Source organism: Arxiozyma heterogenica, assembly GCF_036370985.1.
Source record: "Arxiozyma heterogenica strain weizmannii chromosome Unknown scaffold_30, whole genome shotgun sequence".
NCBI lineage: Eukaryota > Fungi > Ascomycota > Saccharomycetes > Saccharomycetales > Saccharomycetaceae > Arxiozyma > Arxiozyma heterogenica.
The window spans coordinates 557,228-572,597 of record NW_027042683.1 but is presented as its reverse complement, the minus strand read 5'-3'; the positions used below and the strand labels follow the sequence as shown (position 1 = coordinate 572,597).

At 27.9% G+C, this 15,370-nt stretch overlaps 6 protein-coding genes across 6 annotated transcripts; 2 read left to right on the top strand and 4 right to left on the bottom strand.

The window, feature by feature from the left end:
• Positions 1 to 36: 36 nt before the first annotated feature.
• On the bottom strand, positions 37 to 3,150 carry SEC8 (exocyst subunit SEC8; the record flags this gene model as incomplete). The annotated part of the gene is made up of 1 exon (XM_064860329.1): positions 37 to 3,150. The coding sequence occupies one exon, from the start codon at positions 3,148 to 3,150 to the stop codon at positions 37 to 39; it is 3,114 nt and encodes a 1,037-aa protein (XP_064712990.1).
• A 576-nt stretch (positions 3,151 to 3,726) lies between these two features.
• On the bottom strand, positions 3,727 to 5,016 carry SMK1 (mitogen-activated protein kinase SMK1; the record flags this gene model as incomplete). The annotated part of the gene is made up of 1 exon (XM_064860328.1): positions 3,727 to 5,016. The coding sequence occupies one exon, from the start codon at positions 5,014 to 5,016 to the stop codon at positions 3,727 to 3,729; it is 1,290 nt and encodes a 429-aa protein (XP_064712989.1).
• A 2,227-nt stretch (positions 5,017 to 7,243) lies between these two features.
• NHP6A (high-mobility group nucleosome-binding protein) lies at positions 7,244 to 7,519 on the top strand (the record flags this gene model as incomplete). Its single annotated transcript, XM_064860327.1, has 1 exon — positions 7,244 to 7,519. The coding sequence occupies one exon, from the start codon at positions 7,244 to 7,246 to the stop codon at positions 7,517 to 7,519; it is 276 nt and encodes a 91-aa protein (XP_064712988.1).
• A 452-nt stretch (positions 7,520 to 7,971) lies between these two features.
• MAK3 (peptide alpha-N-acetyltransferase MAK3) lies at positions 7,972 to 8,505 on the bottom strand (the record flags this gene model as incomplete). Its single annotated transcript, XM_064860326.1, has 1 exon — positions 7,972 to 8,505. One exon carries the CDS (start codon positions 8,503 to 8,505, stop codon positions 7,972 to 7,974), a length of 534 nt encoding a protein of 177 aa, XP_064712987.1.
• Positions 8,506 to 9,415: 910 nt separating this feature from the next.
• ATG11 (autophagy protein ATG11) lies at positions 9,416 to 13,129 on the top strand (the record flags this gene model as incomplete). Its single annotated transcript, XM_064860325.1, has 1 exon — positions 9,416 to 13,129. The coding sequence occupies one exon, from the start codon at positions 9,416 to 9,418 to the stop codon at positions 13,127 to 13,129; it is 3,714 nt and encodes a 1,237-aa protein (XP_064712986.1).
• Positions 13,130 to 13,398: 269 nt separating this feature from the next.
• MSF1 (phenylalanine--tRNA ligase) lies at positions 13,399 to 14,835 on the bottom strand (the record flags this gene model as incomplete). The annotated part of the gene is made up of 1 exon (XM_064860324.1): positions 13,399 to 14,835. One exon carries the CDS (start codon positions 14,833 to 14,835, stop codon positions 13,399 to 13,401), a length of 1,437 nt encoding a protein of 478 aa, XP_064712985.1.
• Positions 14,836 to 15,370: the final 535 nt, after the last annotated feature.

Sequence of the window (15,370 nt, the reverse complement as noted above, 5' to 3'; positions counted from 1 at the left end):
CTATTTAAAATTATAATAGACAAAAGCTGTGCTTGGTCATTTGAGGAGTGATTCAATGGTCTTTAATGCTGTATCGTATCTTCTATTTAATGGTTTCGCCATTGAAAGGGGTTTTCCCGCCATAGCACTAACCCTTTTATTCTGTTTGGCAAATTCTTCGCTGAATTGTAACCTTAAGATTGTCTTCACATCATCAGAAGAAAATACGGAGAGTTCACCTGCCTTCAACCTATTAATTAAATTATTTTCATTTGATCCAATTAAATAGTAGAAATCTAAGGCAGATGAATATGTGGTAATAGCATTGTTTTTGGGGCTTTTAACATTGTTTTTTTCATGATACATATTTCTAATTCCATGTTGTAAAATATCAATATTTCTTTCAACTTTCTTGAGACCGTTTTGATTTATGATAGAGATCAGCCTAGACCCTTTAATAAATGACATATCGATAATCACATCAATACCACTGAAAACGATATCTTTAACATCTTTTGTACTTTGCTTGTTTAATTTATCCTCTATTCTTCGTAGATCAGATAGTAAACTTGCTATATTCAAATCAATTTCATTATTACTGACTTCCAAATTCCAATCCTTATTACCATTAAATAATCTACCAATTTTATGAATGCATTTTGAGCGAATTTCTAATCTCATTAGTATGAGGGATTTGATGTTCAAATCTTGGAATCCATACAGGATTTCATTGAATTTGGTTAGACTTTCATCGTCTAAAAGAATATAAGCATTGATGTTTTTATTATCTAAAGTATTGACGTCTGAAAATTCAAAAAAGGACCATTTTTTCCTTAATTGATCTGCAGTTATTAATATAGCATTATCGAAGTTTTCAACCTTTGAAGAATTCATGGTTCTGCTTAGTTTAGGTAACCAGCTTTCAATCCAATTCAAAGTACTATTAAGATATATTAGAGAGTCAAACATATTTTCATTTAAATGATCATTATTAGTTAAATGGTTATTTTTTGAATAAAAATTCATAAAATGCTGGTATAATATATCATATTCTACACTAATGGGATCAGAGTTGCCTGCAACAATTAATTCTTCAGTTTTTATCAAATTGTGATCTGTAAACCATTTTTTAAGTATGTTTTTAGTTAAGTTTTTATCTGATCCATCTAATATAACATAAAAAGTATTTTTCATATATTGAAAGAATTTCGATAATATTTCTAATAATAAACTAACCATATTAGGTCTAAACGTATTTGAAGCATTTAGAATTGAAATTTGGTTATAAAATAGCTTTTGAAAGTCAAATGCGGACTTAAGAATTGCTTTTGTATCATTTATTGTTTCTATACTAAACTTATTGTTAGTTTCGACTTTAGATATGAAAAGATGATTTAATGTGTCTTTCAACCTAGGGTAAAAGGTTTCTTCCATTAATTTATTGAAAAATGTAAGGGGAGACACAGATTTTTTTGTTGATAGAGTTGGTGGAATTAAATTGGAAGATGCTTGAGAAAACAATAAAAATGGTTCCAAAATAACTTTCATGTTAAAAACAGAAGGTGGTATTAAAGGTTCTTCTTGTTCAAATGAATCATCTTCTAAATAAATATTATCTAGATCAATATTTGAATCAACTGTAAATCCAAGAAAGATATCTTTTAAAAGTGATTTTAAACCACTGACTTTTTGTTTTGAAAGAATATCCATTTCAATGTTATCTTGTAACGAAAATATTTTGTCAAAATGTTTTTTTTGAGATTCATTCTTTATATTTTTGTCTTCACTATTAATATTTTGGCTATTTGAAGCTAATTGTGTGTTGACCAAATATCTATGTAATAAAGTCTTGACTTCATCTAATATCTTTTCTAATATTTTATCAAATTTATAAACGCTATGAATAGACTGAGAATTCTGTAAAAAGGAAATAATTTCAAATATAGCTCTATGTCCTTGAACAGCAGTCAACAGTTTTAAAAAGATTTCCCAAAAGCATTCTCTCATTACTAAAGAAAATAGCTGATTCACTGAGGGACCAAAAATATCTTCCGTAACTGAATTATTAACAATTTTTACTAAAGCAGGATGTTTAATACGTACTTGTTCCATAGATTTCACTATGATATTGTGAATTTCCTCTTTAGTACGGTCTGTTAAAATACTTAAAGCAGCAGGCAATCGATTTGTTCCCTTAATAAGAGACAGTAAATCAAAAAGTCTATAATAATCAGATTGTTGGGAATTATTTTCTTTAATTAATTCGGTTTTTTGAAACCCATTATTTTCATCTAGTAATTTCATAAACTTTTCCAAGTTTTCATTTAATATTCCAGATTGTTTATTGATATCAATGTTAGCGATATTAAAAAGGTAATTCTCTAAACTTGTAAATCCATTTTGAGATATACTAATAGTTTTAAGTATATTGGAGTCTTTATCAGGTAAGCCTTTTTTGCAATAAATAATTGACTGGATTTCTTGGATAATATTTTCAAAAAGAATGTGCTCTTGTAATTCAATTTGCTGCCTAATAGGTGCCAGTTGTTTTAGAGATTTTAGATTTGGTGAATTTAATATAATGAAGCTTCTTTGAATCAATTTTTGAACAGTTCTGTACTCTTCTTTTCTAATACTATCCTCAATGTGTTCTGGAATCTTCATCAGTTCTTCGATTTGTGATAATGAAGAAAGCAAGTTTGTGTACTGAAGGTATTTTTGATCCAGTTCTTCTAATGAGCCTTTTTTCATGGTGATCATATCTGAAACTACTTTGAAATCTTTTTTTAATTGTGTAGTTCTCTCTTGTGCATCTGTTAAAGCAGAAACAGTTTTTGAATATGAAGCAACGTTTGAATTGAATGCTTGACAATGCTCATTTACAACATCCTTCAGGTGATTACCCAAAGTGCTCTCTAATTGATTAAATTCATTATATCTGTAACCTAATCCAACAGAAGTTGTATCCAAAAAAGCCAATGCAATTTCTAATGGATTTGTATCCTTCGTTAACACATTATGCCATTGACTTTTGACCAAATCCAAATCGTTTTGTAAATTGTCTATAGAAGAATTCATTGCAGATTTTTGATCCTCACTCAAGGAGGTTACAGTTAATTGCCTGCGCCTTGTTTTAACTTTAAGTCGGTCTTTTTGATTAAATCCATCCATGGTAGCTAAAAAGGCTTGTTCAAAAAGTTATGTCAATTGAATACAGTTAAAATGAGTTGATTGTGGGAGGAAGGCTCAAAAATCAACCATATATGTTGCAAGCACTTTTTATAACGTGTATGCTTGGTATATATGTTTTTGTGTGAAAATAATTTTGTTTGAAAAACTTTAAAGAACTTGTTTGATATCTAAAATAAAATGGTTTTTCACTCGGTTGTTATAAATTAAAAGGAAAATTGGAATAACGTTTAAGAAATTTATAATTAAAAGGATTATTTAGAAAAGTGTAATGGAGCGATTAAAACAAAGAATAATATGGAAGGGTATGAGCAATAGCTGCACCATATGTACCTATGTCTGAATATACGTATATAATATCACAAGTGAACATTTGGAGTAAGTAATAATAAAAATTTTTTTATCCAAGACTATATATAGTTTAAAAAGAAGGATGGCATACAATAGACTAGGTGAAATATAGAAATAGTATATATATAAACATACATATATGTATAAATGTTAATAAGTAAAAGAAAGAAAAAAAGAAAGAGGAGAAATGATATTAGCTGTATTATTCTATCCTGAATTTCTATTATTCCTGTACTGGATAACTTCACTGATCAAATATTCTCTTAATTTGGACATTGAATTTAATTCTAATTCATATTTAAACTCAAAAGAACCATGTGGACAGTTAGGTTCATCATTTTTACGTCTTACTGGACTTAAAAATGGATGTTCAAGGGCTTTTTCAGCTGTCAATCTTTCCACTGGATTCCAAATCAATAATTTAGATAATAGGTTCAATCCTAAATTACAGGCGAATGGGAAAACTTCTTTCCAATCATGTGCATATTTTCTTTGACCAGTATAATTTCTTGTTGTTGTGGTAATGTTATTTAATAAATTCCAGCTCCTAATTGATCCAAATTGTTTTAGAAGTTGTTCATTTGGTGTCCCCAAATATTTAATAATCTCTGATACTTGATGTATAGAATCTTTTCCCATAAATATGGGTCTTCTATGATAAAATTCTGCTAAGATACAACCAATAGCCCACATATCAATTGACATTGTATAAGGTTTATTGGACAACATTAATTCAGGTGCACGATACCATCTAGTAGCTACATAATTAGTGATATGTGGTACAACGTCTGGACCTATATTAATATCATTTCTTAAAGATTTTTGGACATTTCTCTGTGATTTACCAATTCCTCTTGCTAAACCAAAATCACATATTTTTAAAGTACCATAAATAGTACATAATATATTCCCTGGTTTCAGATCCCTATGTATAACATCAGCACTATGAATATATTTAATACCACATAGAATTTGATAAGTAAACCATTGAATATGGAATTCTGTAAATACTACATTAGAGTGGATAACTTTCGCTAAATCATAATCAATCAATTCTTGATAACAGTATAACCCATCAAAAGGGTGATTAAAGATAATTTCTACATTAACTAAATTAACAATATTTTTATGTCCTTGAAAATAAAACATAAATTTTAATTCTCTGATTGCTCTTTTTAATAATATTTCTTTATTAAAAATGTTTGTTATTTTTTTAATTGCTAATACATAATCACCATTTTTAATATTTTTATCCCTTGCAGAACATACTACTCCATAAGAACCTTTGCCTAACAATTTAATGATTTCGTATCTTTTGGGGACGGAGAATTTGATATCAACATAGTTTCTTCTTTGAACATTACTATCATTGTTGTTTTTATAAGTATTGTGAATATTAAAGTTTTTGTATTTTGGATTTGAAGTGTTAATTGGTTGGTTTGGAATATTTAATAATGAATTATGATCATTTAGTGAGTTACTATAATTGGAGGACATTAACAATGTTTGAATATCATAAAAAGAAAGAGAGAGGTAAAAGATTGGTTAACTTGGTCAAAGGATAGTTGATAGGAAGGTTACGAATATACTTATGTTTTTTAAAGGTCCAGAATAAAGTTTATATGAAATAATCGATATATATTCTATTATTTGTATTTGTCTTTTTTCTTTTTTTATTGATAAATAATTGATGTATAATTTGTGACACTAAATTAAATTTGTATTGTTTTTTTTCTTCTCTTTTTTATTCTTTTTTTTTTTTTTTTAGTATTTTGTAAAAGAAATGATTGTATAAATATCAAAACGGCTGCTATACGTACAAAACACTAAAACAAAATAAACAAACTCTTAGACACAAGACAGGAAAACTGATAAAAAATGAAAGAAATAGGCTACTATAATCGATATTTAAAATTATATTAAAAGAATAACTCCATATTAATGTTAAAAGATGATTAAAATGAAATGAGTTACACTATACATTACTGTGTCTTATATATTAGTTCTGTAAAATAAAAAAAAACCATGCAATGTAAATTAGATTTATTGTACTACTAACATTCTACTAAAAATAAACCAAAAAACTTATAATACTACAGATATTCTATTAGTAGTTTATACCATTTCAGCATATTAAATTTATAAGGAATTTTAATCAAATTTTCATTATTGAAGCTTTGCAATAACAGTTGAAGATTTTTATAAATTCTATTATATAAATAAAAAAAAATAAGATTTGATTATATATTTATGCATTTTTTAAGCATAAGATTTTGATTCATAAGTTACACTGTATTAAATATTTGATATTCTTGCATTTAACAATTATCAATTATGAAAGATTCCAGTTCAATGGCTATCCTATTATTTAATTCAAGAAAAAAAAAACTTTCTTTTTTATCAATTCAATTCATTTTTGGTGTTAGGCATTTTTGTTTCACATAAAATTACCATACATATACATACACACATATTAAAATAATTACATGCAATCAATTATGAAAAAAAAAAACATAAAAAATATATAAAAGACAATACTCTGTAACATGGTACATAACAAACATATCCCAAAATTTATTAATTTATGATTGTATTATATACATTTTTTTATCAATTGCCAACATTATCAAAAGAAAAAAATCATAGCAAGCCTATATCTAATTCAATATACTTCTTCTAAACCACAAATACCTAGTATTGTCGTAATATAAATATACGAAATTCGAAAATGAAATACAATGGTTACGTCCTAAGAGAAAGACTGATGCTTTTAAAAATATATATGGTTTATGACACATATACTATTACCAACACTTGAATCAAAAAAAAAAAAAAGAACCAGATAACCTAATGTCTGGATTAACACCCAGACACCAGACACCAACTGACAACGCGAAATGGATGGTCCAGGTGATTTCAACACTTACCATCCACACACACAAAAACTTTAAAAAAAGGAGGAGATAGGGGAGAATGAAAATGAAACGAACCAAAAAGAAGAAAACAGGGAAATTGATAAGGCACACCTCCTACCGCTTGCGGAAATAAAACAACAAGCCTTATCTCTTAATTTTGAGTTCGAGAAAAGCGACATGATTAAAAAAAGAAAGAAGACGAAAAAAACAAAAAAAAAAGATAAAAAAGAACAAAAGAAACGCCCAATAAACGCAAAGCCTATTGTATTGACGTCAACATATCACCAGCAACGACGCGTTTTCCCCTCACCGAATTTCGTGGGATTGTTTTCTTTGTTTCGTCGTCGAATCTCTTTCTCTATTTATTTTATTTATTCAGGGAGGCAGAGCAAAGAAAATTTTTCTTTTATTACTCGCCATTTCCAAACTATCCACAGAACCTTGTTTCACCACTTATCTACTACTATCTATCTACTGTATCTATGTACTACTATTATACACTATGTTTCTCTTAGTACCCATCTTAGTGTTTCTTCACATACTATTAGTATTCTACTATACTAGATTAAGTTTTTCGCACTATAAAGAGTTTTTTACTAGTGTTTAAGAAAGCGTCACAAATTATTTAATAAATATTTTACGTGTCGGTTTTGTTTATGTACCATCTATAATATACATAAAACACCAACAAACAAATAAACAAACAAACACATATCTATCTATTTATCTGTTGTAAACACAATTAGATATATATATTTTTACTTCTGTTTCACACATAACATTTACGAACAACAAGCTATAAACTAAAAATGGTCGAACAAAGAAAGAAATCTTCCAGAAGAAAGAAGGATCCAAATGCTCCAAAGAGAGCCTTATCTGCCTACATGTTCTTTGCCAACGAAAATAGAGATATTATTAAATCTGAAAACCCAGATGTCTCCTTTGGTCAAGTTGGTAAATTATTAGGTGAAAAATGGAAGGCTTTGTCTCCAGAGGAAAGAGAACCATATGAAGCCAAGGCTAAAGCTGACAAGAGAAGATATGAATCTGAAAAGGAATTATATCTTGCTACTAAACAAAGTTAATTTTTTCCATATTCTCATGGTAAATTAATTTACTGACTTTTATTTTTACTTTCACTTTTACTTTTACTTTTATTTTATTTTAATTCAATTTATCTCTCCTAAACTATCCACTTCTTTTTTATTAATTGTTTTAATATTTATATTTAAATTTCTGTATTAATTAAACAACCCATCAATTAGTCCCTCAGATTCATCTATATATAAATATAAATATAAATATAAATATAAATATAAATATAAATATAAATATAAATGTAAATATAAATATATATATATACTATACATACATACATATATATATTTATAGTCTGTTAAATTGTATTCTTATCGCTTTATAATATATACTACATGTATGTCCTTTTTATTGTCATTCTTTCCTATATACCGTATACTATTTTACTCATCAAAAAAGTAACTGGAATTCTTATGGATTGTTAATAACTACCCACTGTTTATACACATTGTTCATCATTATTTAATAAAAACGTAGATCGAACACATGACTTTTCTGTTATAGGTAATATTAATTTAAATGCATCCCCTTCATTCAAATAATATCTATACATTCTTTTTATCCTTAAGAATCCCATACCTTCATATAATCTTAGTGCAACTTTATTTTCAACTTCCGTCTCCAACATAATTTCATCACAACCGTTCTCAATCATCTTATCTATAGCTATCTCAACCAATTTTTTAGCTATCCCACGTCTTCTATACAGACTATCTACAGCAAGCATACCAATGTAACCTCTTAATCTAGCGTTTCGATGACTCTCACTCTTACATATTATACAACCAATTGGCATATCACTATCTTTTCCGTCACTATCAAATGCTAGAAATACCAATTCTGGCCATTGATTCAAAAAATATCTATATACCCATATTGAATAAGGTTCTGATAAATCGATATCAATCAATTCTTTTACCTTTTTGAAATGTTTTAAATTATTAATATCTAATGGTTTATATACAATAGTCATGTGGATCGCCTACCTTCCTAATACTTCTATTTGAGAAATTCAATTTACTAATATTCGAAATATAGTAATAATAATAGTAATAATAATACTATAATACTATAACAATAAAAACAATAACAATGAAGTTTGTTTATTGTTGAACTAGTAGATTTTGTTTCTGGTTAGAATTTTCATAATGTAATTCTTCATCATAAATATCCATATTTCATTCCATCTTACTACTCTATAATAGCATACAAAGTAACACTATGTCTACAAATCTCTCTCTCTATACACAGTTCCCCGGTATGTGGGTTCTGGTCGACATCGTCTTTTTTTTTTGTTTCTTTGTCTCTTTATTTTTTTTTTTTGATCTATCTAAAAATTCTCTTTAGGATGAAAGGGGGAGATGATGGCGGGAAAGAACAAAGAAGGGAAAATAGTGGAATCAGCACATCTGAACAAACCACTTTCTTCATATAATCTATATACATGTTTCTATCACTGTTAAAACTTCTATTATCCTATTAGTTGTTCAGTCAAGAAGTATGTAATATACATATCGACGCACACATACACACAAATATATATTACACATATATGAACCTGTCTGATGGTTTGACTGGAATTCCCGAAATAAATTTGTAATAAGGTTAGAATATATAAGTGTCAAACAACTGAAACGAAAAATTAATAAAGAGAGGAAGTGCAAAAAATAATTTTACTAATAATAATTGTAATAATTAAGAATAGGGAAGGTTATGGTCTCAGTTATACATCCATATCCTTCAAAGCATTCCAACATAAAATACAAAAAAAAAATAAGTCAATTTCTACACATCTAAATAAAAGACAATTTCTAATACTGTATTCTTTTACTTCTCTCTCTCTTCTTTTTTCTTCTTTTAAATATACAGGAAGGAGTGAAATTATGAATAAAGATCCTGCAGATTACACAGCTATACTAATTAATTCTCAGACTGGTGATTCCCAACGTATTAATTTACAATATTTTATTGTTTGGAATGAGTTATGTAATTTTATTAATGCCAAATGGTCAATGAAGGAGGATCATATCTGCTTACTCTTGAGTCCCATGGGTATTAAATTAGATAAATTCAATTATTTGAAAATATTAAATACCCTAAATAAATCAAATACACTAGAGATTTGGATATTCAGTAAAAATAATATTATAGAAGACTACAGGGGAAATAATTTAACTCTTATTAAACCTTTATCTTCACCTCTTTCAGACGTTATCATACTTGATTTGAATTATTCCAGTCTTCTTTCCCTACTAACAACAAACTTAGGTTGGCTAAGTGCTTTAGAAATCGATGGATATTATTTAAACGATGTAATTTCTTCAGTCTCAAATAAGTTGCCCATTTTAATACGCAGCTGTTTTATCTTTATCCAATATTTACAAAATTTAATTGATGATCTAACCAAATTGTTAAAGAAAAATGATAATTTTTTCAATGACCTATTAAATGATAGAGAAAATATGCAATGGGAAAAGATTTATATAGAAATTCTAAATAAATTGCCTCTCTATCAATTGAAAAATACGGACCAAGAGACTTTACAAGATTTAGTTGAATTTCATACCTTAAAAAATTATGATCTACAAATGAGTCGACTAAGAGTGATCATTGAGGAAAAATTCAATAAGATTAATTCTAATCTTAAACAAATTAAAAAGGATTTTGAGACACTTAAATCAGATCTTAATTCTTTAAAGAACCAAACTTTTAAATCAAAGAATAACGATGATATCTGTAAAGTGACAAATGACACAGAATTTTCTCAATTTAAAGACTCAATCAATTTTGCAAAAACTTTCAGTAGAAACATTATTAATGATCCTGCCTATAATAACACTAATATTAAAATTGATGAAGATATGATCCAAAAATTAAAGTCTTTAAAAGATAAGCATTTATTTCCATTATTTGAAACGTCTCAAGATTTATATTGCAAATCCTTAAAATTGTTAGATTACCAAAAACAGTTAAAAGAAGAAACCAAACCTATATCATCTAGACTATATCAAATCGAACAAAATATTACTGATCTAAAACAGTTCATATTAGACCATCTAAACCAAGATTTAAAACAATTTCAGTCATTAGATGTTGCCTTTGCACACATAGAAGACCTACCTATCGTCTATGGATTATATATGATTGAAACATGGAGAAAAATCAATTGGGCATTACTAATACTAATGAAACACTCAAAGTATCTTAAATCAATGAATATATATCTTGAAGAGGAATTATTGACAAGAAATAAGTGGATAAAAATATTTGGATCTATTTCTTCGATTTTTTTTAATTATGATTCGTCAAACCGAAAAAATTCTTCAAGAGAAATAATCAGCGATGATAATAATGGTAATAGTAATCCGTATTATTTGATTGATATAGAAAGTTTGAAATCGAAAATCCTTGGCACTATTGATTTTAATGATAATGAAACTACTATTAAAACGTTAGATGATACTTGTCTGAAACTTTTAAACTTTATTAAAAAGTACATTAGTTCTTTTGACAAATTAACAGATAATAAAGAGATTATTAATGTTTTAAAGAAGAGATTGCTTGAAGCACAAACAGATCATCTTAAAGATATTGAATACGAGACTTCAAAAAATATAAACTGTTCTAGTAATATTGAATTGGCAATACCAAGATCTAATAATCAACCTGAGAAAATAGTGACTGAAAAAAACGACGGATACTGTAATGATAGTAGAAAACATGCTAAATTTGATCAAGGACCGTTTGATTCAAATAAAATGCAATCAAAAAATCTTATTGAATCTTATAAGAGAAGAATACAAAAATTAGAATCATTATTACACGAGTCAAAATATTCAAATTTGACATCCTGGCCTACAACCCTCATCAATGATTCATTTTTAAAATATAGTGCAGAAAGCAAACAATTTTCAATAATGGACCTTGGACCACTTCAAATTCATCATAATACAAATCATGCAGATGAACCAGAGTTGAAACTTTATAAAGTAAGAGAATTGCAATTAATTGAAAATATTACAGATCTGAAGTCAAAAATTGAATCATTGAAAGTTAAAAATTCAGAAATAAAAGGAAACCTCAATGACAAAATTTCAAAAATATCAGATTTGAACCTTGAAAAGGCTGCATATAAAGAAACTATGGCAAATCTAAATATTGAACTTCTAAGACTGACGAATCTTGAAGAAGAATTAAAATTAGAGCTAGTAAACAACAAAATCCAATTTATAAATGACATAAACAATTTACTTAAAGTGAACAGAAACAATTTAGATAGTTTTAATAGGACTAATCAAGATATTCAAAATAGAATGAAACAAAAGATTAAAATATTAGAACACGAAAATAAACAACAAAATTTAAAATTCAACTCTAATAGGGGCGAATGGAGTAGACGTGAATCTGAGTATCAACATGAACTTGAAGAATTAAGCAATACCAATAAATCTTTAAAAAAATGCATGGAAGCTATAGAGAAAGAGAATGAAAGATTAAAAAAAGAAAATAAAAGTTTGATGAAAGATAATGAAAAAATAACTCAAGAGAATATAGATTTAAAGATAGAAAATAACACTTTAATTCAGAATAAGACAAATAGAAATAAAACATATGAATTTACTAATACTGAATCCTCCTCATTAGTGGTACAATATCAGAAAATTATACATGATGTTGAAAATAAGTTGTTTAGGATTTTTAAGATCAACACATTTATTTTAGAAAACATGGGATTATTATTGACTAACAACAGCGCTGACAACGATATTGCGTCCATAGAAATTAAAAGAGTTAAGGGATTGAGGAAAAATTCTAGCCAAACAAAATTAGATGAAAGTGTTAATAATATAATAACCTATGATGAACAAAAATATATTCAAAGTGATGTATACCATAAACTACAGGACATCTTTGCAATATATCTTGAAGATAGTACTAAAGACATAACTTCTTCTATACAAACCTTGACTGTTCAATTACAACCATACTGGGAAAAGATTTATGAAACAAAGTTATATGAACAGGCCATAATAAGAAGATTCAGCGATATGGAAATGCTTGCTAAGAAATTAACAAAGGAAAATAAATTATTTAAAAATTTATTAGACAAGTATAAGAAAGAAAAAATAACATTGACAGATTTCAAAATAGGAGACTTGGCATTGTTTCTCCCTACCAGAGAAAACATATACTCAATAAAAGATCCAAATCTGTCTATTTCTTCGTTGCTCACTTCATCCTTCTCTTCTGTGGACTTATCAACTCCTCCTATACCCAATATTACAATAATGAATAGAAGTGAACTACATAAAGATATATCAAAGAAAAAAGATTTATTACTTGAAAAGTCTTATCAAAATAACTCAGATAATTCTTCACCTCTATGGGCGATATTTACCGCTTTTAATGAAAGAACAAGGTATTTATTGAAAATGGATAACAACAATTTATCTATAAAAAATAGAGATTGGTTTATTGGAAAAATACTAACCATTAAGGAATTAAACACACAGGACATTAATCGATCTTCCTATAAAACACCAACACAATCTTTATGTTATCAAGTTACCGCAGAACTCGTTCCCGGACAATTGTAATTAAATAACAGAAGAAAAATATAAATAACCATGCTCATCATAATAATACTAATGGTTTTTTTGTGAATTCGTACATTCAAATATTGATTGTTCTAACTATTTTTTATTTATAGATTACATATACAATAATATTCATTATAAAGGAAATACAATTATATATTCTTATTCTCCTCTTTTACAGATGTATACACGTTGTAAAAGAACATAATAAGTCATATTATCTTGATCATTGAATTATTATTTACAAGCTTTATTTTATTGTATACCCACTACCTTAAAATTACATTATATCTACTAACAAGTTCCTTTTCAATTTTACGTTGCAATTCGTTAACTTCTGCATTAGTAATATTTCTATCCATCGATTGGTAATTTATACGATAACACATTGATTTTTGATTTGTCTTCGGATGTACAAAAGTGTCATATAACTTGACACTTTCTACCAATGTACCTGCAACATCTCTCACAATTTCCATTATATCGTTAGTATGCACTTCAATGTTCTGTACAACATTGCCTACATTTTTATTATCCTGTTTTGGTAACCAAAATGAAACATCTCTAATAGAACCTGGATATTTAGAATATGGTTTGAATTTATTAATATGTTCTGATTTAAATTGTTTATGGAATCTTTCATCTGATGTCCAAAGCAATCTAATATCTGGAATTTCAAATAATAACATAGCAATTCTGTCTAAGCCTAATCCAAATGCCCAACCTATTGTAGAATCTGTTTCAAAACCAGCATTGAGGAGCACTTGCTGTTGTACTAAACCACAACCACATACTTCTAACCAATCATTCTGCCACCAAACTTCGATTTCCCAAGATGGTGTAGTCCAAGGGAAATAAGCTTTGACCCATCTATATTTTAATTCTTTTGGAACCAATTTTTCGTCCTTCATGCTTTGTACTTTCCTATTAAACACTTCGGATATAATCAATTCAATAGATCTCTTCATATGTTTAGAACATAAAATGACCTCCTGATCACTCATGTACGTTTGTTTAGGATTCTCCACTGGATCAATCTCTGGATCGTCTCTAACACATTTTAGGACAATATTCTTTTGTGACTCAGTCAATACCTTTTCTAATTTGTTAAGATCATTTTGTAAAAGTTCAGAGTTATTACGTTTCCAAATCCTTGCACCTTCCATTTGATGGAACACAGGATAATGTGTTCTATCAATTTCATCTCTTCTATAAACATCTGCAGAGATTAAGTATCCCTTAGATTCTGCATCTAAACCTTCTTTGATCTGCTGAAAACATTCTGCTTCATGAGCAGAGGTGTGTGTTCTTAAAAGATAGTTTTCATTAATATAGTATGTATCAGATTTTGATCTACCTGGATGGTTTTCAGGAAAGCCAAGAGAATCAAAATTTTGAAATTTGGTGACCACAGGTTTAAAATTGTTGAAAGTGGTAAAAGACTTATCTACAGAATTTAATTTCTTTTCGATCAATTCCCTCAATATACCGATAGGATGATCCTTGTTAAGATGTAATTGTCTACTTAAGTGGGATGTTATGGTTGGAGTTACATTAGTAAAATCAGAATGTGTATTATATGTTTTACCATCAATCTCTAAAGTTTTAGGCAAAGGCCTTCTAATTGGAGTGAATGCAGTCAATTTATATCGTCTAATCAGATGAGTAAAACTTTGGTTTACTAGATCAACCTTGTTCAATTTCATTATGGATTATTATGGATTATTATGGATTATTTTTATCCCTTCTGCACTATTATTCTATTTTTTTTTCCTATATTTTGATAGTCCTCAGTTTAGTTCTAAAATTATTAATTTCACCTTTTCAAAATATCACTCAAAGGTTCTGAAGGCATTGTTTATCCACCTTACTTCTCTGTACATCAATATCAGTATTGCTCTGACTTCTTACTTTATTTCATCCATTGGTTTTAAAATAAGATCCCTCGAGGGAAAAGACAATAGGGGAGAAACCACTGGTTATCAGATCCCTCAAAGAAATAAAAGAACCGAAAAAGAAAATCTGAAAGTGAAAAAAAAAAAGAAGAATAAAATAGACTAAGAAAGGGAGAAAAAGAAGAAGAGGTTTTGTTTAACAGAAGTTTTACAGAATATAGAGTTGAGTTAAAAGCAGTATCATCTCCCAACTCACTTTCCTTCCAAGAGTATGTTTATGTCGTTAATGCATTAATCAAATTTAACAGAAAAGTAGACAGGAAAAAGTATTAAAGAGAAAGTGATT